The sequence below is a fragment of the Condylura cristata genome, unplaced genomic scaffold, assembly GCF_000260355.1.
Source record: "Condylura cristata isolate star-nosed mole 26May11 unplaced genomic scaffold, ConCri1.0 scaffold00004, whole genome shotgun sequence".
Taxonomy (NCBI): Eukaryota; Metazoa; Chordata; class Mammalia; order Eulipotyphla; family Talpidae; genus Condylura; species Condylura cristata.
Window position 1 is genome coordinate 9243562 of NW_004567105.1, and position 22871 is coordinate 9266432.

A 22871-nucleotide genomic window follows, 5' to 3' on the forward strand; every position below is an offset into this window, starting at 1 on the left:
GAAGCAATGAAAAGGGAAAAAAAAATTTCCAATCCTAAAGAAGAAAAGTTTCAACCAAACATGGAAATGAACTTTTTTTCAATGCCCTTAATCAAGTTGAGATATGCTCAACAGTGAAAGCTTAACAATCTGTGCTATGTTTACTTACTTTTTCAATTTTTGTTTTTTTTTTAATTTATTTATTTATTCATATAGAACTGGGGTACAGGCCAGAGATGTGGGGGGTGAGAGGATTCGCCAGAGACAGAGCGGAGAGCAGAATAGGCAGATCAACGAAGTGCACTGCTGAGGGGAGCAGTGGGCGGGTCAGGAGAGGTCTGGCGTACCATGTGGGTCACCTCCAGCACAGACGGGGATGGAAGTCATGTGGAAGTGGCTTTAGCTTGTTAGTGCTGCGCTTTAACCCAAGGAGGGCCCCAATTTTTGCTTTTTATTGAGGCAATGTTGGTTTTAACACTGTAGATGGTTCAGGGGAACAGATTCACACCTTTTTGGACTGCAAAGCACCACAGTCCTCTACCCTAGGCCTTCGGGCTTCCTCCCAACTTTCTCCCCCTCACATTTTCTCCCCTTATAGTAGCCTCCGTGGAAATGACATTTCTTAGTTCATGTGGCAAAACATGTTTCAAGACACCAGTTCTCAGTGCTGCTTGTGGCTGGCTGAGTTTACGTGAGAAGTAATGGAGGGGCACCCTTTAAAAACACAAACCCATAGGCCTGGCCTGCTCCAAATGATTCACAATCATCTTAACGGAGAACATGCCCATCTGAAAGATACGAAGTGGACCTACATCTGCATAAAAAGGTGCACCATGGTGGTGCAATGGTTTACAATGCAGTATAACGAAGCTATCCATAGCCACTGCAGCAAGAGTTCGATTCCCAGCCAGGAAGGTGACCCACATGGCACAGCAGACCTCTCCTGTCTCCCTGCTGCTCCCCTCAGCAGTGTATTTCAGTGGAACTGCCTGTTCTGCTCCTCTGTCTCTGGTGAACCCTCTCTCCCACCTATTTATATGCTATGAACATGTGATATATACACTAAGAACATGAGGTCTGCATGATAAGAGCACGTGGCCAATTTGCTGTCTACATGTGAGCAGTGTGCTAAGAACATGGCCTACATGTGATCTACCCACTAATGATAAATGATCTACATGCTAACAAGACACATCTATATGCCTAGAATATGTGCTCTATTTGTGAGCTGTATGCTGAGAGCATGTGAGCTACATTTTAAGAATACAACATCTACACAATAACCCTGTGGTTTGCATCTACCTACATGCTAAACACATATTATCTGCATTCCGCCTATATGTGAAGAGCACACTTTCTATGCACTAAGAACATGCAACATGTGTTGGTCTGGTGTGTCAAGGACATGCTGAACCTGCATCTGGAGTGGTCCGGGTGAGGGACAAGTGCCAAAAAGGCGACGACTTCTAGACATGGGGAGACACTCAGGTGACACATGCAGGACAAAGCAGATGTGCCAAGAACATGTCAGCAGTGTGAGAACTATACACCAAGAACATGTGATCTACAAGCCAAGACCATGTTATTCCATGCCAAGAGCATGAAAGCCACATGCCGAGAATATGCTAACTGCATAGCAAGAGCATGTGAGGTTCATGTCAGGAACATGGTGTCCACGTGCTGTCATCATGCGCTGTGTGTGCTAATAACATGCAAGGTGCAGACTCAGAACATACAAACGGCGTCGGTCTGGCATGTCATGGGTATGCAGAACCTGTGTCTGGCATGCTCTAGGTGAGAGGTGAGTGACAAAAAGACAATGACTCAGCCAATGTGTTCAGAACACTATGAAAATGAGCCAAGAACAAGTCGACAGTGCATGAACTACATGGTATGAACATGCGACTTACATGCTGATACCATGTGACCTAAGCGTTATCTGCAGCAAACGTGTTAAAGTAGTATGACTGATTCAGTACCTCTTGACAGGTGCTGGGAAGTGGAGGATGTGGAATAATATTTATTTTATTTACAACCATCTAGAAATGTAAGGTCCTGAAAGCAGGAACCTTTCCTGTATTGCTGACCAAAAGATTCCCAGCTCCTACCATAAGTCCTGACATACAGGAGACGACAAATATTTGCAGAAGGAAGGACAGACAAGGCACAGAGCCCAATATACAGTGGGTACTCAGTAGGTATTTTTGAAAGAATCAAGTTATTTGTGATTTACCAACTCTACACAGGTATTATTTCAGGTTTTCATTCAATTTACAAGTATTTTATTGAGTGAGAAAGAGATAGGTTAAAAGGAGATGGAGGGAAGAGTACTAGGACTTGGTGATTCTTGCCAGAGGGAAGCTAAGCAAGAGGGATGAATACACCACTGTCCCAAGCTGTTGGTCTTCTTTCTTTTCTTTTTTTTTTTTTTTTTTAAAGATTTATTTATTTGTGCATACAGAACTGGGGTACAGGCCAGAGGCTCAGGGGAACAGAACAGGCAGATGGACAAAGTACACCGCTGAGGGGAGCAGCGGGCGGGTCAGGAGAGGTCTGCCGCGCTATGTGGTCACCTCCGGGGCTGGTGGGAATCGAACTCATGCGGAAGCGGCTTTTTAGATTCTCAGTGCTGTGCTTTAACCTGCTGCGCCACCAGGGAGGGCCGGTCTTCTTTATTTTCAATAATAGAATCCATGATCTTTTATTGAAAATTATCATTGTAATTGAGATATAAGCCCCATATCATAACACTCACCATTTAAAAAGTACACAATGCCATGTTTTTTTCTTTTGTAGATTCAGAAGATTGTGAAACTAATTCCTGATCATTTCATCTTCCCCAAAATTAAGCAAAGAAATATTAGTCATTGACCCCCATTCTACTGCCCCCCAACCATCAGTCCCTCTGATCACGATTAGTCAAGTTCCGATCTCTATAGATTTTTTTTTCTACTCTGGATATTTCACTTAGTTAGAATTATACACTATGTAGTCTTTTATGTCTGGCTCCTGGCTCTTTGTATTTAAGATATTGATGTCAAGATTCATTCCCATATACCCTGTGTAAGTCGTTCATTACTTTTTATTTATTGCCAAATAATAATAATATTTCATTGTATGGCATGAATGTAAATTCTACATTTTGTTTATCTGTCTATACTTTATGGACATTTAGGTTGGTTCCTACTTCTTGGCCATTGAAAATAACGCTATTATGAACATTTGTGTTCAAGTTATTGTGTGAACAGACATTTTCAATTCTCTTGTATATATACTGGCAGAGACTTGCTGGGTCATATGATAACTTTATGTTTAAATTTTTGAGTAACAGCCAAACTATTTTCCATAGTGGATGCACATTTTACATTTCCATGAGCAGTGTCTCAGGACAAATCTTGATTTTCAGCTGGACACAATGAACCTGGGAAAGGCTAAATGTCCAGCCTCCCCAGTGCTAAGTGTGGCTATGTGACTAAGTTCAGGCTCACTCAATGAAGTGCTGTGTTCAGTTTCTAATGGAAGTGTGTCCTTCTCTGTTGTTTTCACCCGCCTGCTGTGTGGGAGGTTGTCTTAACGGCTAGAGGACCAGTAGTTATCTCGGACCATGCAGTAACTTTGGGAAGAGAAGTCAGAGCATAGGATAGAAGGAATCTGTGACTGCAACTATGGAGATGCCCAGAATCCCTAGACTGACCACCTCTGGACTTCTTAAATACAAGAAAGAAATATACTTCTGTGGTATAGCATTACTTTTATCTTAGCAGTTGCAGTCAAATCTAAACCTAACCAAATAGTGTTACTCAATTTCATCGCTCACTCAGCAAGTTTTCACTGAAAGACAGTTAAAAACCAGGTCCTGAGCTTGACATCAAAAAGTAAATATGCACAAAACGAGAACCTTGTAATTTAGAAGCTCACAGTTCAGTCAAGAGAGATAGGTACATCATTAAATAGGACAGAGACATAAGTGTCAATATAAGCATGTACCAAGTCTCACAGGTAGTGGAGGGCAGATTAAATCTGTCTAAAGCAACTTAGAGAATGTCACTGTTTAGCTTTCAGGCCCCAACTCATGTTTCCAAATTCTCACATTCTAAATCATTGATATTTTGGAGCAAGAAAGCAGAATTCCTGGGAAATCTCAGGAATTCCTAATATCATGAACAATTCCTAAAATGCTGTCAATACTATATCTTCTTTGCACATTATTATGGCTATGTAAAATTGTTTAATAAGTAAGGAAATTAGGTTTCATAATATTTATAAAGAACTTAGAGTGGATATTCATGTGCATGTTATTGGGTAATATTTGCATGATGTAATATTACTCTCTCTTTCCTAGCAAGGTTAATACTACACAGGATCTTGTGAGGAAATTGACAATCTAAGGATACCTTTTCCCCAAAATACTTATGACTTCTTGGACACCACACTAAAGGTTTATAGGAAGTATGCCATACATATATACTTCTAATATTTTATTTTATTTGCAAGAATGACTTACCGCTAGCAGCAGACAGGACCACAAACACACAGATATAGCAACAGCTACTGAAAACTTTGAGGCAGTAAAAGGTTGGAGAGATCCAGACAAAGATTCTGACACAAGAAGATACTTTACTGTGCCCCTTGGCAAGGTTCCCGGACCCCAAAGAATCGAGGTCAGAGAAGTCGCCCCCACTGGGGGCCCCACGTTTAAGGGTGCCATATGTCGGAGACCAGCTCCAACTTTTGAGGTGTCTGGAGGCAACACAGGCAGGACCCTAAGATGGGAAGGCGTCGGTGTGCGAAGATTCCAAGAGGGGGAGAGGAGCGGGTGCGAGGAAGACACGGGAGTCAGAGTTGGGTGCAAATCTTCCTGCTCTGCCTTCAGCAGAGGTTTATTTTATACATTTCCAGCAGGCAGGGGGGTGGTATTAGCATACGAAAGGGGTTAAGATCACAATCACCTTTTTTCTAAGAAAATGGTCTGGGGTCTCAGGAAGAGGAAATGTCTTGCTAATCAAGAAACTCGCTAAAAGGTTTTAAGTAAGTTTCCTACTTTGAAGAAACTTGCTAAAAGGTTTTAAGTAAGTTTCCTTGAGGTCCAGACAGTAGAAAGTGTAATTTGCTCTAAATAGGAGACATGGGTGAATTTCCTTATCTAAAGACTAGGTAGTAGAATCCTGAAAGACTAGCCAGGAAGACTTTTGTGGATTGCTTTGAAGTGTAGCAGGTAAAAAAACTTGACTAGCTCTAAAACAGGCAACCTGGATGAATTTCCATATCTAAAGCCAGACAGTAGGAAGTTTGAGTAATTCCGTAGAAGCTGAATAGGAGGCTAGGTGAGATAGTAGAATAAGACTTGGGTTTTCCTCATCCGGCAGTGAGAGACTTTGCAGAAACAGCCCTTTTGCTTTTATTGATCAGCCAATTGTTAAGTCACTTTTGACTTCAGAGGAATTTCTCACCCTGGTGCAGTGCTTGCTTGTCAGGGCAGGCAGGCCTTATGCAGCTGAGGCAATCCAATTGTAGGCTGAAAGTTGCTCAGAATATTTTGGTATTACGATTATACAAAAAAGGGAGGTCATAACACAAGTTAGCATGGAAAGTCTGATCTTTCAGAGCTTTTCCCGAGCTACCCGGAATCTGTCAGACGATAGCCGTCGCATAGCTTGTGTCACTTTTATAGGGTATCAAAGTTGCTATGTTTAGAGTTATGTAAGGTGGGCAGAGCTGGTTGCCAGAATGTAAGTGGCTGCAGTTGTAAGCTCCTCCTTCTTGCCTCCGCCTCACACCAGCCTCAACAGCTACAAGCCAGACTGACCAACTAGTGATGGCCACTTTGCTCATCCACGCTCCCCTTCTGTTTCCTAAATACGTGGACTTCAGCATCTACCACGTGCATGGACCTTGCAGCCTGCTCGCCCCCATCAGGATGCTCTCTTTAATTACTTGTCTTGAGGCCATGTCCCTCACACTGTCAAACTTCCAATACTTGGAGTTACGATAAAATAACTGCTTACTTAAGAAGCATTCAGTTACATTTCATTAACAACAGAAGTGATATGAAAGCAGAGCTTTAAAAGAGGAATTTGGTGAGTGGCTCACGGAAAGAAAGCCATTTGGGGCTGAGGGAATGAATCTCTACAATGACACAAGCATACCAAATAGTCTACTTCTCTCAAAGACTACAATGACCTTTGTTATGGCAGGAGATGACATCAGCATGGTATTGGGGGCCAGATCATTCAGAGGCGCCTGTCCCCGCTGAGGGAAGACAAATGTGATCCTGCAGGAACAGAGGTCCACTGAAGGAGGCCTCCCAAGAGGTTGGTGTAAGAACATATTCTAGAGACAGACCATCTGAATTGCATCCTTATGAAATGAGCTGAGTGTGCACTAGTCTTTGAAGTTTCCTAAGCCTCAGCCTCTTCACTTTTATAGTGGGAATGATACAGCAAATAACAAAGGAGGTTCTGGATCAGATGTCAGGAAATAGTGAAGGTACAATGCTACCTGGCACATAGTAATAACTCAGAAGTGGCCTCTTTGCTAAAGTTAGTATTGCCCTTATTATCACCGGAGGGTTTTAAATAGCAATGATGTGATCAAATTTGCACCTGGAGTGAAAGAGGCCATTCCCACCCCCCACCCCCACCCCCGTGAGGTGAGTGGAGTATTTAGGGCTGGTGAGGTTTCCCCTTCTCTTTCCCTTTTATCGTTTACCACGTGGCTTGGAGACAGGCAGGCATGAGGGAGTTAGTGAAAGGGAGTCAGTGAAATATAGTCTGATGTCACAGGAATGTTGGGTGGAGAAAACAGGAGCGTTCACTCATTCAATAACTACCTAGAAAATACTTGTTGTGGGTCAGATACTTGGGGTTGTGTGGGGAGGGGTTCTAGGGTCAGCTAGCCTAAGTCTTCTTATTGAACAGGCAGGGGGTGCACGAGGGACTGTTCTGTCATTACGAACACTGGCTGTGTCACAGCGTTTCTTCAGCCTCAATTGTAGCCTCCCGGTGTCCAAGATTACTATTCACACACTGTCCTCTCGCCTCCCCAACCTTCTCTCTTATCATTGCTTTGAGCTGATGGCCTTGCATCTATTTTACTGAAAAAATAAAAACAACCAGCAAAGAACTCCTTTATCCTCCTCCATTTAATCTACGAACCTGCTCTCACATGTATTTCTCTGAACGTACTGTCCCTGCCTCTGTTCCCAGCACATGTGATTTGGAGCTAGTTCTTTTGTCTACTCAAGGACATTGCTCCTGCAAATTGTCACATCCTTCTATAGTTTCCGCCCTCCACCCCCACCTTACTGACCATTCTCATCAGTATACAAATATTTGGGAAAAACACTACTTTCTCACCCTCGGTCTTGCCCAGCCTTTTATGTTTCGTTAAGCCACCTGAAGTTTAGTTTCTGTCACTTACCACTGAAAAAGCTCTGATTTATATTTATGTACCTATGCAAGCAATGTGTGAAAGGAATTATCATATCATAGAGAAGTACACGGAGGCTGGGGAAGTTTAATATCTCAATCAAAGTCTGCAACGCCTCTGAGTTTAAAATCAAAAAGCTTTTTTTTGGTTCTATATTCCTTTACTTCCCTTCACTTAACCAAAAAATCTCTTGAAAGAATGATCTTTATTTGTCTTCATTCCATGGCTCTTGAGCACATCCCATCTTGCTTCCAAAGAATACTGTTCTTATCAAGATCTCGTACCAAGTTCACCAAGTCCAAAGGTCAGTTGTCACTCTTTACTTTTACTTGATTACTCAGCTGCACTGAGACAGTGAATTGGTGATTTTCACTTACCTCACCTATTCATTGGGTTTCCTACTCATTGGTAAGATGGTTTAGTAATCTCCTGATATCTCATGGAGGCGATAAAATGGTTAGGGGAAGCTTTGTGTTGGCTAGAACTGAGAATGATGGCTTGATGTTTTCAAGAGATAAAACAGACCTTGACCAGATTTTCAAAGGTGCTTGCAGACTGTACCTCAAGATGCTTAGGTGTTTCAGTAGAACATACATTATTATTATTTTTAAAAAAGATTTATTGATTTATACATACAGAACTGGGGTACAGGTCAGACATGCAGAGGTGGTGAAAGGATTCACCAGAGACAGAGCGAGGAGCAGAACAGGCCACTAACGAAGTACACTGCTGAGGGGAGCAGCGGGTGGGTCAGAGAGGTTTGCCACACCATGTGATCACCTCTGGGGTCCAGGTTCGAACTCGCACTGAAGTGGCTGCAGCTAGCTTGCAGTGCTGTGTCCTAACCCGTGGCATCACCAGGGAGGGTCCAGAACATACAATATTTATTTATCGTATTAGTCATGTTGACTTTAGTGACATGTCCTATCAGAGAAATGTGTTTGCTAAAATCCTTCTCTTTGATCTAAAAAGCTGTCAAACTCCCCTGGCCAGACTTTCCCCATTGCTCCCTCTTCTTTCTTTTCCTCCTCTACTTTTCACAAACTTTCACTTCATTCTCTGCATTCCATTTTCTTATTCTAAATAACAATAACTGAAAAAAATGATTATGGGAATTTCCCAAATGACAAACTATAACAAACTACTGAGACCTGTTATTACCCGAATCAAACAGTTGTGGCTTCCAAAATGCTTATTTCTGAATATCACAGATGATTCGATTATCTAGTTGTTTTTTCTTTTCCTAGATGAAGATGATCTCTGCTCCGAGTGGACATTCGGGGACACTGGGATGTATCTACAAAAGGTGTGAGAAGTGTAGGGTGATTTTTCTGTTTTAAAAAGGTGGCGAGTCCTCGAGGCAACATCTATTTCCTCTTCTGTCCATCCCAAGTTTTCTGGCCAGACCAATATTTACCTCTCCGACCACCAGCTCCTGCCTTGGGCTTTATAAGCACTAGGTGGCAGGAGCATCCGGGTCTTCAGCCGCGGGACGCGACGCCCGCGAGTCCAGAGCAGCAGGACCAGCCCGGTCCGCAGCATCCCGCGGGGGCGGGCGTGGGCGCGGCGGAAGCGGGGTCGCCACACTTCCGGTGGCCGGGCCGGGCCGGCCACTCGCCACACTTCCTGTTGACGCGGCTCGCCGAAGGCTGGGCTGAGAGGAGGGCCGGCGGGCGGACCGGACGGCGAGGGCGTCCCCTGGCTGGCGCGGGCGCGCGGGGGTGTCGCGGCACGGAGCGTCTCCTCGTCGCCGGAGCCCGCAGCACCGTCGCGCGTCCCTCGTCCTTCCGTCGGCCCTCGGCCCCGCCGCCGGCACCATGCCCGTCGTGGACGAGCTTCTGCTGGAGGAGGCGTTGCAGGACAGCCCTCAGGTACCTCCCGCCTCCAGGTCCCCCTCGCCCGGGGGCTGAGGCTGTGGAGGCCCCTCCGGCGCGGGGTGGCGGCCGGGAGTTTGTAGGGCCCCTCGGGGGCGTGGAGGGGGCTCCTGGCCGTGCAGCCAGAACCCGGAGAGCTCCGGGAAGGCCACTCCGCGGGGAGCTGCAGAACCGGGGTGGGTGGGTGGGGGACTCCCCCTCCCCCCCACCTTCGCCCCAGCCCGGAGTCTTTGTGTCTTGGCCCCTTTGCACACTCTCAGAAGGGAGGATACCGGCCTAAACTCTAGCTGAGCTCCTGGGCACATCACCTAACTTTCTGTGCCTCGCTCTTGTCACCTGTTAAATAGGAGTGAGAATTGTTCGCCGCACAGGGTCGTTAGAATGAACCAGGCAGTGCCTGTAAAGTTGGTATCAGACTGCGAAAGTCGCTGTTTCTGCGGGACCTGGTGGACTGAAGGACAGAATAGAAGGCAGACAGACGCTCGATCTTTTTTCCAGCGGTACCAGGTCTCCCTCGGGCACTCGGGTCCCATTTGTGAAAATATAATGACACCACACTTGCCCGACTTGCTGTCGTGGGGAAACTTCATTAGCATGTTGGAGATGTGCGTCAAGTCCTTTTGAGTCCCGCAGATGAAAGCTGGTGTGTGAGTATACAAAATGGTGCAGAGTGACATTAGTTCATAATTCAGGGGTCCTTTCCCCAGGGAACTTTTGTTGTTTTTCATTAAATTTCCCTGGCTTCACATCTATTCTCTTGGTCCTGCATCCCTGAGCTATACATCTCTTTAGTCCCTAGTGTCGCTTGAAAAACTTAGAATAAGGTTAACCTGTTTCCTTTAACTACTCCCCCACCCCCATTTTTGGTTGTTTCCTTTTCTTTCTTTGTGAATTGTACCTGCCTGGATTATCTCTTTGCGGATGAATTTGCCTACACTAACCTGATAACTGTTATCTTCAGATAAGCTGTCAAAAGGGTGTGTTCTTGATTGCCAGTGCCCTGGTCTCTGTGGTCTTCCTTATGTAGGCAAGTTTGACACTAAGCAAGCTGTGATTTTTTTTAAATTGACTTTGCAAAGGCTTCTTTGAACTCTCTAGACTTGTGATATTTTAATACCTTGGTAGAAGTCATTTTTGTCCACCCTCTCAACTTGTGTGTGGGGTCTAAAGATAATAATGTCGAATTTCAGATGATACCACTTTGAACCAGAATTTCCTTTTGCTTCGTAGTTAGAGAAAATGAGATACGAGGATTATCTTGCTTTCCTAAGTGAGCATGGTGATGGCTGATGCAGCTTGGAGAGGTTGCATGGTCTCTCCATGTTGCCTTCTTCAGTATGTTACATTCTGGATTTTTGGCTGTCACATAAATGAATGGTGCACTGTTTCTAAGTGGGCTACAGGATTTGCTTGTTGTGAAGAAGAAAAGAGGATTGGCAGAAAGGTCAGGGGACCTGTGTCCTACCTAATGCTGGCTCTCAACTGACTTGTCACGTGATTGGGACCTGTCCCTATCCCCACCTTGTGACTGCCCCATTTTCACATCTGCAGATCGAGGGCATGGAGCATATGATGTGTGAGGTGCACAGAAGCTTAAATTTCTGTCCTATGCATGGTTTATGACACTGAACTTGTATGTGGAAGAATAGACTTGGAGACATTCTTATTCCTACTCACTGTTCCTCTTAATGGAGGGTTCTTGGTGAGTTTGAACGGCAGCTACTTCCAGGAGGTTGTTTGATAATCATCAGGGCATATTTATTTAGAACTGCTGTAAGTGGTGTGTGCCCAATGTGACTTTGGTTCTAAGACTCAGACCTGGATCTGGAAGGAATCTAACCCAACTCCATCATTTGTGTGTATGGGTGTAAAGAATAAAACAATAGCAATGATCTATGTCAAATATGGATTTTTATGTGCCAGGTACTATTCCAAATGCATTACATGTACTAACTCACATAATTCTCCCAACAACCTTTGGAAGTAGGTCTTCCATTAAAATCAGCAGAGCAGAGCGATTACATAACTTTCCCAAATAATCAAGTGGCAGAGCCTGGATTGGAACAGTCTGCCTATGTTGTCCACCCCTGCTATCCAGCACCTGGCTTTTCTGTCATCGTGACCTAAAGTTGTTCACTAAAAGGAAATGATCTTAGAAGTCATCTGTTGTTTGTTTCCTCTAGTTTAGTGTAGTTATAAAAATTGCTGCAGTAACCTGGTTGCGCTGATTCATTAAATGAACACAAAAGCTTTTGTATTTGAACTCAGTGACCCAAGAAGAGCTGAATAGAGTTGACTAACCTTAGCCAGATCTATTCATGTCTTCCTTGTTAGTTCCCAGTGCTGAACAGTGCATGGTAAGACTAGTCTGTGTGTCTGTGCTGGTTACCTTAGATATACGAGAGGCGGAATGTTACCCTGCTGTTGTGAGCAGTGTTTCTTTCTGCCTGCCTGCCAGTGCATCAGAGTCTGTTCCAGGGGTTAGATAAGAAAAGCAGCAGTTCCAACACTGTGAATACTGCTGTGATAGGAAGACAAATGTAGCTTTAAGCTGCTGCAGCTCCTACTTCTTTGGGGGCTTATTCTCTTTTCTGTTAGCAGTATGTTTTTGAGTTAAGATGAACACAAAAGCATTATTACAACAGAATTATTTTGATTTTGGGGGTTTCCTTTGCAGTTGGCACAACTGATACACAGAGAAATTAAACACTTAGTTCTGAGGTTAGGCGGTGAGTGGCCCAGCTGGGAACAGCCCTCACTAACCAGATCAAGCCTTTTTTAAACCCAGGATACGTCAACCACCTGGTGGTTTTTGTCTTTGTGTGGAGGGGTTTGCTGTTTTTTTTTTTTTAATAATACATTTTTCCTTTCGGTGAGTTCTGTTTTAACTGAGACAGTTTTCTCTCCCAGTCACACTGTGGGTATAAGAAGTTTAATTGCATTTTGCTTAAATATAAACATACATATAGTTGCACACATATATTTTAAACAGAGCTATTAAAGTTGTGCAATTACATAATTAGAGGCTATTCTTGAGAATAAAAAAGTGTCTAGGAATATTTTATGAGATCTCATCCAGTTTCTTTAATATGGAAGGACAATAAGGCATTAGTGTTTTATCTTTGGTGTTTGGTTGGTTATTCTGGCCAGGCATACTTTTTTTTTTTTTTTTTTTAAAGATTTATTTATTTATACAGAACAGGGTACAGGCCAGAGATGTGGAGGGTGAGAGGATTCACCAGAGACAGAGTGGGGAGTAGAACAGGCAGATCGACGAAGTCCACTGCTGAGGGGAGCAGCGGGCGGGTCAGGAGAGGTCTGCTGCGCCATGTGGTCACCTCCGGGGCAGGCGGGGATCGAACTCAGGCGGAAGTGGCTTTAGCTTCTTAGTGTAGTGCTTTAACCCGCTGCGCCACCAGGGAGGGCCCGGCCAGGCATACTTTTAATAATGTAGGGTTGTAGAGGAAGGATGGAATTAAAGTCCTGGTTCTGTGTTACGTTGGGTAGGTTACTCAACTTTTCTTGTGTTTTGACAAATTTAGAATTAAAATACCTACTTAGTGGAATTATTATGAATAATATAAATAAAGTACCTATTTGTATATTTTAAGAATTATATAAATGGTTGCTGTTACTGTCTCTGGAAGGGATATACATACCACCTTTCTGATCTTTTTGTGGAATTTTCAGCAGCTGATATACCTTGGCCTGGTCCTTAGTCTTACTCCTTCTTTATGTTTGCGAGCATTCCTATTCTAACTGTAAGTTTGAACAGATGTAGAACTGATAAATATGGAGATGATAAACCTAGCAAATCATGTCTGAAATAGATGAGGCTATTTTTTGGGGGGTGGGTAGTGAAGTTGGCCTAGTAAATTAGAAAGAGTTGAGTTTTCCTGCCAGTTCTAATGGGAGCCTGGCACACATGTCCTGAGTATAAAGGAGACGTTGTGATGTAGCTGTTGGGTGGTTCTCACAGGTGAGAGTGTGACAGTGGTTTAGCGAAAGGAAGGGCAGCTTCCAGCCTCTGTCCTGCCTCCATGCAGTGCAGTGGGCTGTGGATCAGAGAGCATGTCCACTATGAGATCCACCCTGGGGGTGACACCTGCGGTCTTCTGACTGCTGCCGAGGAAGCTGGCCATCGCTATTGGTCAGACCTGGATTTACAGCTTGCTGTGAGGCTTCCCAGCCATCATCGGAGGTTGAGCAAGTTACTTAACTTTGATGAGTCTCAGTTTCATCATCGATAAAATGGAGTTAATGTAACCTGCCTCAAAGTTGTTGGGAGGATTAAATGAAGTAATGCATACCTGGTGTTCACATAACATGTGACACACAAGAGGTAGTATAAATGATACTTTAGTTTTTCCATTCTGTTTGCACAAGCCCTCTCTTCACTGAAACTTTCATTGTCCTCTCTGTTTTACTCCAGAGTTATTGAAGACTCAGTATCTGGATATAAGTTGTATTTTAAAAATTAAGTGTCATCAGTCCGGTTGTATCACTCCCTTCCTTCCCATTCTCCCAGACTTAGTAATTACAGCAAAGAAAGGTGCCCGAATCATAATCACTGTTGGGGGCTCCTGTGCCATTGGCATCATGAGTACAAAAGAGGCCCCCAACTATTCGATTATATTTATAAATTACTTGGTAATAGTATTGCTGTAGTGTTAAGATGAAATAATCTATGTAAAGCACTTAGTGTCCAGCATATAATCAGCAATCAAAGTTTATTATCTTCCTCTCTATATCAGCATCAACAGCTGTTACCATGTGCCAGGCACCTATAGGTAATATTCGTGATCACATTAACTCTGCATATTAGTTCTAGAGTCTGGATTTGCACCTAGGACTGACAGGGTCCCAAGGTGATCCCAGACCCTTTAAGATGCTTACATACTATAAGTTCCTGAGAACAGACTTGCTTCTCATTACCTTGGAATCTCAGTTCTCAGCACAAAGTCTCATCAAGTATTGCATGAAGGCAGAGATAGTCATGTACGCAGTATGGACACATGAATATAGAGTTCATCGAGTGCAGATTTGGGAATGTCTTTTCACAATCTTTTCCCCCTCAAAGAAAAAAAGTATATTTTAAAGAGCTGTAATGCAGACTTGTAAACCAAAGTTTTTCACCTACTGTAGATACTCATTAATGGATTGTGAGGTCCACTTGGTTACAGCTGTGCTTTTTCCTGTTGTTTACAAATGGAATAGAACAGAACAGAAAAAAATCAGTGTGTACTCACACTAATGATAAATACTGTTTGGTAAAATGTATTTATTGATGTGGACTTTAATTTAAAAGGCTTGAAGAACTTTGTTTTAAAACATATTACTATTTGTGTTCTATTTTGCTGCCTTTGAAAGATTTTTAGAAACCTCTCTCACAGCTTTCTTATTTTTGTGTTCTGATTCTGCTGTAGATAAGGATTGTTACTGAAGAGAATACATTGGTCTCAGAGCAGGTATTTTCAGCCTGCCCTTGGGCAAACCCAGGGTCAGATAGTGAGGCCTGAAGTGCACCAGAGTTTGTAGAAAACCAAGCATTGATGATCCCAGCTCCCTGTTCCTGTTGCAGTTCACTATGGGTGTCTTAGTGGAACTAGGAGGTCAGAAGAAAGGGGAACTGAAATTCATTTGCAGGGAAATAATGAAATAGTGGATTGTAAAATCTCGATGTCAGCTCATTAATGGGATTTCTAAGATTTTCTTTTCTATTCTTGAGGGTTTTTTTGTTTGTTTTGTTCTCTGACATAGAGATTCCTGCCTACGTAAAACACTCTCCCTTGCAAAAGAGTATTTTAAATTTCTACCATACTAGACATTTTAATGAATGTTTCTTGGTAGCTACAGTGTCCAATACATATTTCTTTTTTAAAAAAAAGATTATGCATACAGAACTGGGGTACAGGCCAGAGGTGCAGGGGTGGTGAGAGGATTCACCAGAGACAGTGGGAGCAGAACAGGCAGTGATGAAGTACACTGCTGAGGGGAGCAGCGGTGAGAGAGGGAAGATCTGCTGCACCATGTGGGTCACCTCTGGGGCGGGGGGTGGGGAGGTTTGAACTCACACTTGAAGCAGCTGCCACTAGCTTGCAGTGCTGAGCCCTAACCCCTTTGCTACCAGAGAGGGCTCCCAGTATATGTTTCTGTAGTGTTCAGCATGTGTCAGGCATTACACATGTAAGCAATAGGAAATCCATCCCGTCTGGTGACGTCGCCAGTTGCTTTCAGAGCCCTGGCTAGCCAGTCTTCCCTAAAAGAATGGGGAGAACATTCTTACAAGTTGCTATTTGGACTTTGGGCCCAGCTCTTCCACTGGTAGGTCCAAAATATAAACAATTTCCTGGCCTTCAACTTGAAAAATGGTAGAATAAACGTTGACAAAAGATGCAGGAATTAACTGTAGTATCTTAAGAGAAAAGAATGACTACTAGCTAAAGATGGGGCAGCTAATAGCTGTTGAATCTTAATCTGTTAAAAAAAAAAAAAAAAAGACTTTCTTCTCCGACCCAGATCCTCAAATTGTACTGGCTTTGCCCACACATTGTTCTGTAAAGAATCAGCAAAGGAGCTCTAAACTATAACTCCAGGAATCAGCACATCCTAGTATTATCAGTAAAAGAAGAAAGCCCCAAACAGAGACCGCCCCTCCCCTTTCCATGTGTGGTGTGAGTTCTGCCTCTTTTGTAGTTTTTCCACTTAAAAGTAACACTGTCCTGGCCCTCCCTGGTGGCGCAGCGGGTTAAAGCACAGCACTAAGAAGCTAAAGCCACTTCCACATGAGTTTGATCCCCGCCTGCCCCGGAGGTGACCACATGGCGTGGCAGACCTCTCCTGACCCGCCTGCTGCTCCCCTCAGCAGTGTACTTCTTCGATCTGCCTGTTCTGTTCCCCACTCTGTCTCTGGTGAACCCTCTCACCGCCCCTGAGCCTCTGGCCTGTACCCCAGTTCTGTATGAACAAATAAACAAATCCTAAAAAAAAAAAAAAAAAAAAAAAAAAAATAAATAACACTGTCCTCTTTTCTTACAGACTCGCTCTCTCCTGAGTGTGTTTGAAGAAGATGCTTGCACTCTCACGGATTACACCAACCAGCTGCTGCAGGCCATGCAGCGTGTCTACGGAGCTCAGGTATCTGCAGCCCCTCACCTGGAGAGTTGCTGATTGGGAGTCCTTTAACTCTCAGGGGGCTTAACCACACTATTTGGCATCCTGAGATAAAAATCACAATTGTTTTTCTCAGTCTGTTCACCAAAAAAAACTGAGGACAGTTTGTTTTCATTGCCTTAAAGAGGTCATTTTCCTCTAACTAGAAAGTCAGTAGAGAGGAACCACATAACTGCTATCAAAAAAAATTGTTTTAATTCAGCCCTACAGGAAAACACTTGAATCTCCCCTTCCTACTTGTGAATGAGTGGGCTCAGTATTCAAAGACATGATGTGCTCTTTGTCTTTCCACAGATGGGCAGTCTAGATGTCAGTACAGGCAAGTTGAAAGTTTTTTTTTAAGTGCTTCAGCTGAAAAGACTTGAATCACAGTTTGGAAACTATTGGGTTGCTTCTTTGTTTAGAGGAACAAATCTCTGACTTGCAAAACCATGGAAAATAAATTGTTGAGTAGCAAAAGTGAATCTTTGCAAGATCAAGAAGTGCTCATGTATGTTACTTTTAAAGAGAAGACTTGTGAGTTACTTGAAAGTAAAATTCATTATGTTACACATTGAAATATTTTTGAAAGAGATGCTTTTCATTATTGATTCCATACTGACTTAAACCTGTAGGTGTTCATGTTTTCATTTTCTCATTGATCTTTTAAAAAAGACTACACCCAATAGTATACTCATATTCATATATAGTCATTTATTATCCATTGATTAGTCATTTATTCAAACTGTATATGGACACTTTGTGTGTGTGTGTAAAAGACTCAGTCTTTGCCATGAATTGCTTATAACTGGGAGACATAACTGGGAGATGGACAAAACAACTACCAGGATAATATTAGGAGAGAGGAGAGTCACCTAACCCAGGGAAATTGTGCTGGGCACTCAAGAGAAGAGTTTTGATAGTTGGGGTTTAGTGACTACACACTAGCTCTGGGCCCAACTTTGATGCTGTTTAACATTGGTTATTTCTTCTTTATTTACTTATTTATTTTTTTAACATTGGTTATTTCTATGAGGTGACTATTGTTATTATACTCATAAGTCAGGAGACATAAGGATTCTGATGATGAGTAACTTTGCTAAGGTCTTCTCAGCAATAAATGGTAGAGCCAGTCAGAAGCCGCAGCCCAAACTCTTAAATTATATGGTGTTCTGAAGTAGGAATGTGGCAGTAGAAATGAAAGAAGTGGATTAATTTTGGAGGTATGTAGGAGGTGGATTGGTGTTGCTTGAAGATGAAGGGGTCACGTGAGTGAAGGATAAATGAAAACTGATGGCCAGGTCTTTGACTTGAACGGCAGGGTCGGTAGTAGGGAGAACCAGAAAATAGAGCAGAATGTGAGTGTGTGTGGCTGGGGGTGGGTAGCCTTGCTGAGCCTCACTTCTTGAATGGCTAGTTTTGAGTGTCCGTGGGACACAAAGTAGGGACGGTTAAGGCCCAGAGTTAAGGCCCAGAGGCAGAGTGCAGGCAGGAGACACAGATTTGCGACTCTACGGTTTCACACAGGTGCATCTTACTCTTTGGAACTAATTTTAACAGACAAATGGTGCTCATTTGTGATTTTGCTTGTTTGTTTTGATGAGATATTCGGAAACTGGGAATGTAGCTTGTTAATTTTTTAAAGCTCTGTTTCTCCTGTTCTCGTTTTCCCCCCAAATACACAAAATTGAAGAAAACAGAATATTCCCCCCAGATGTGTACCTGAACTTGCTTGCTATTTTCTCACTTGGCTCTTGTCCTTAAATGATTTCTTTCCTGTAAAAGGTCTGAGAGCCCCAAGACTTAGGGACCGTGTCTGCCACTCCCAAGATCTCTGTTCTGCATTTCCATGTCTGTTGGAATCATTTACTTGGAGATATCCAAAACACTCTCTTAGACAGTTTTTGCTTGTGAGCCAGAGAGCTACATTTTGCCAAAATTAAGTGGGTCTTGCATTCCAAGAGGCTGTAAGTGCTTTTAATTCATACCGCATGATCATCACATGGTCTCTGCTGCTGGTCCCAAACCCTGCACCCTGCCTGGGGCTTCCCGGAGCAAAGGCTAGTGAGGCGGTCTGGCTGGCGCTCCCCGCCTCAGCGCACGTTCAGGCCATGGTCAGTGGCATTCGGGTCATCTGGGCCAGTTGACATTTCAGGCTTATTGCAAGGCTTTGGTGTTTGGCTTTGTTTCTTTTTAATTAAGAAAATTTTCCTAACTCCTTTTTTATCAGTTTGTGGGCTGTGTCTATCTGTCTGTACCACTCTCTCAATGTTATTATCCAAGTTGTTTTCCTTGTTTTATTTCATGCTCCTTGACTACTTTATACCTAGGTATATTCAGTTAGATTAATAGAGTTTTATAGTTTCATTTTTGAAAAGAGGCACTTAACCTTTTGTAGTTTTTCATTATTTTAAAAACTGGGTTTATGCTGCTGATAAATAACAAATGCTCATAACAGATATTTTAAATCAGATCACATGGCAGATTTCTGGATCCTGATGTAGATAATAAGTTCAGACTTTAGTTTTAGAAAGAGGAAGAGAAGGAAAAGTGGAGGAAAGTTCTCTGAGCAGTTTTGCTGTCTGTAGCTGATTTGGGGAAATTAAAATTTTTTTTTACTTAAGTGCTAGCATAAAGCTGTAGTCAGTAAGCTGTTTGCAGCATTTTACTGCAGTCGCTGGAGTCACATCTGGTCTTGTAACTGTCAGATGTGCCTTTCTGCCTTTGCAGATGGTGGACACTGAGTATTCCTTTGTGGGTCACCTACATAAAGGAAGTTATACACATTTCTTGTGCATTGGCTGGGCAAACATGGGCCATCTAAGAAAGAGCTGCCATCTTTCAAATTGTTGGCTAAATAAGTTTAAAATGCCCACAGTACCTGCATAGATGCCTCTATATACATATTTAGTTAAATGTGTCCAAATTTCACATTTAATGCGTATATTTGTCTTGAGTCTCTGAATGCTGTCATTTTGTCTTTTTTCTAAGAGGCTACAATTAAAAAAAAATTTTTTTTAAAGGAATTTACAAGAAATGCCCCAACAGAACATTCCACTGTGTGCCTCTCGGCCCTGCCTTCTCTCATGTGGGCCTGTCTGAGCTGTGTGCAGAGCCCTGGGATGAGGAGGCTTTCAGCTGCAGTGTTTTCGGCCAACTGTTTGCTGTAGGTGGAAGCGGACTCTGATTCTGGTGGGTTTTCTGTGCCCTTGTTTCTCTGTGTTCCTGTGCACTGTGGACACTGCTCCCCCACAGGCCTTTGGGCGGTGTCAGGTGACAGTGGCAGTTCTTCATGAAATAAAGATTCCTGGATCAGAAGCTTTCCTTTAGGATTTGCTTTCTGCATTGGTCACAGCCTTGGGGGATTCCATCTCTTCACAGTCTTGGGGGAGAGTCTGACATGGGTGATGTCATCCGTAAACCGTGTGTCCATTTATCTTTTGTAGGACTCTTATCGGTAGCCAGAGAACTATTCCAGAATGTCAAAGGACTCTTACTCACGAGGACTCCATTTTGAACTTAAATTTTAGACAGCCTCTTTTGTTGCATTCTGGCTTGAAAAGTAGGGATTTATGGCCCTATCTATATTCCCTGCAAGGTCTGCACCCTGAGTACTAACTAGATGCAGTTTTGACTTAAGATCAGAACAGGTGTCAGGAGCTCAGGCGGTAGATTTTGAGTCAGGCAGATCTGAATTGAAGGCAAGTTTTGTCTTTCCAGTTACTAGTTGTATAATTTTAGAGAGGAGTTACCCTTTTTAAAATAGTCTCCTCATTTATAAAGTGAGGATAATAACTATACCCACCTTTCCTTTTAAGGATTAAAAATGCTAGTATATGAAACATGCTCAACAGAAATTTCAGGTAACTAAAAAGAGCCAGTAAATATTAGTAGTTCTCTCTATTATTGTTATTATTAATATTTACTCTCTGCTCAAGCTCCAGTTTTGCAGGTCTTGTGGCAGAGATAATTGTAGGGCTTGCCTCACAAGGTGTGGATTAATTAGCTGCGGATGGTAAAGCATTGCATAAAAACTTGGTGTACAGTAAGTGGATTAAGTATATGTAAAGTTAAATTTGGTCCAGTTCGAAAGACTTTTCATATATGTGCACAGTTTCCGAGAGATTCATTTCTTTTTGGGCAGGTCTTTTTGTGTTATTTGCTGTCACTGAAATTATACTGTTGGAATAGAACCTTGTAGCCTGAAGTCATATACATCTGAAAATACTTATTTGCAGGAGGTATTTCTGGGAGAGACCTGGCACAGTACTGTTGTACAGTTTTGGGAAGCAACTATTATATGTTGTACCCCCTTTCTGAGCTCCGTTGGCATTGCCCGGGGTGTTAGCTCACACCGGCAGCTCCCTGGAAGGTTTTCCCTTTACTTTTCAACCCTTGCCAATAAGCTCAAGGGAAGAATTCAGGTAGCCTGTGTGTTCCTGCTTATTTTGAAGACAAGACATGAAGGGTGGATGTCCTATCTGTTGATCAGCCCCTGAAGGATACAGATGTGGAAGGAGTAATATCGTAGACTTCGCTAAGATTAGGGAAAAGACTGACTTAATCACATAAAAATGTTTCTTGAATCTGATGTATGTTAGCCTAACGCAGAGCATCTCGAGGGAGGTAGAACAGAAGAGTGAGTCTTTTGGGAGATAGTGTCTAAATCAAGATCAGCAACTTGTGACCCTGGGGCTGGCCTCTGATTTTTGTAAGCAAAGTTTAATTGTAGTGAAACTGTTCATGTACTGTTTATGTCTGCCTTCATGGCACAGCAGTAGAGTGGAGTAGCTGTGACAGAGACCATATGTTCCCCAAGCCGAAAAGAATTACTATCTAGTCGTATAAGACAACTTTGTCAACTCTGGTCTAAAGCATCTGCCTTCTTAGCTCTTCCTTCCAAGTAAAGTAGAGTAGTGTTTTTTTAGAATTGGACAGGCCTGGATTGACATCCCAGCCTTGCTTCTGAGTTATGTGGTCTTGGGAGAGTGGCGTAACCTCCCTGTGCCTCTGTTTCTTCATCTGAAAATGTGAGTTTGTAGTTAAAACCTGCCTCACACAGCTGTCAGAATCCAGTGAAACAGCTTATTGAAGGTACTTACAGTGGCCCCCACTGGGGACTGAATGCTCTGTGGAGGTTTGCTGCTATTATTAGGAGAGTCTGTGGGTCTCAAATCAGCGTCCACGTGCTGATGCCCCAGCAGATGCCAAGGTAGCTGAATAAAAACCCACTGAGAGCTCAGAAACGAGAAGCGAGAGATTGGCCGACGCGGCAGGGTTGGCAGCCCAGCGACTGGCTGCAGCTGCTGTTCCCACGCATGCTGATCTCTACCGCAGCCCCAAGGAAGATGGTTGTTCGGCAGTATTTCCTGCTGCACCATCATCTCACTTTTTTATTTTGTTGCCGCCCCTCACCCCCAGTTGTGCTGCTGCCTTGTAGGGCTAGGATATTTCCTGCTTTATACCGTGATTCTGGGTACTATCTCAAATTTGGATTTGGATGACTCTGTTGTGAGACTGCATGCACTGGGAACCATTGCATGTTCATCTCTTAACTGCTATGGAGATCTTGATTTGTTTTCCTCTTCGCTGTGTGGCTGCCAGCTCTGGGTATTTTTTTTTTTTTTTAAGATTTATTTATTTATTCATACAGAACTGGGGTACAGGCCAGAGATGCGGAGGGTGAGAGGATTCACCAGGGACAGAGTGGGGAGCAGAACAGGCAGATCGAGGAAGTACACTGCTGAGGGGAGCAGTGGGCGGGCCAGGAGAGGTCTGCCACGCCATGTGGTCACCTCTGGGGCAGGCAGGGATCGAACTCATGCGGAAGTGGCTTTAGTTTCTTAGTGCAGTGCTTTAACCTGCTGCGCCACCAGGGAGGGCCGCTCTGGGTATTTTTGAAAGGGGTAGTAGCACCCCAGCAAGATGCACAAGCCAGGAACTTTCATTATATTTACCTGACTTTTTCTGGGGAAAAAGGGAAGAGTCACATTCCAGGGCCTAGCCTGTTCCTTGGGCAGATGAAGGAAGTCAGAACAGCTTGCCATTTGTCTGCAAAGAGCCAAAGTAAGTGGGCTTAGGCTTTGATGGTTCTTGCAAGGGAGAATCATGAAAAACAAAACCGGCTCCTGCAGTGCTTACACCTCACCTCTAAAGGAGCCGCAGATCTGGGAGAACTACAGAGTGAATGGAGGACAAGGCCATGGCAGGCCAGTGTCCACCCACATCTGCCTGCCCCAGGCCATAGCCTGCTCCTTTCTTAGGAGTAAGTGCTGAATCTGAAGGGTGGCCTTAGCTGAACCCTAGAAATGTAAGACATGTTTTCTAGGCTGAGAAGCAGATTGAAGGGACAAAAAAGAAAAGAGGAAAATGAACAGTAATGGCTAGTGAAAAGGGCACAGTTGGGCCTCCCTGGGCATGAGCTGTGTGTCTGTGTTA

General features: G+C 43.4%; 1 protein-coding gene across 4 annotated transcripts in view; it reads left to right on the top strand.

Moving 5' to 3' along the window:
• The first annotated feature begins 9168 nt into the window (after positions 1 to 9168).
• APPL2 (adaptor protein, phosphotyrosine interaction, PH domain and leucine zipper containing 2) overlaps positions 9169 to 22871 on the top strand; it is a 44439-nt gene continuing 30736 nt past the window's right edge. For all 4 annotated transcript variants that reach the window (XM_004675728.2, XM_012720239.1, XM_012720240.1 and 1 more), the window contains exons 1-2: positions 9169 to 9278; positions 16320 to 16418. In XM_004675728.2, coding sequence (XP_004675785.1) covers positions 9225 to 9278; positions 16320 to 16418 — 153 coding nt within the window. In that variant the 5' untranslated portion in view covers positions 9169 to 9224. The remainder of the gene's footprint in view (positions 9279 to 16319; positions 16419 to 22871) is intronic.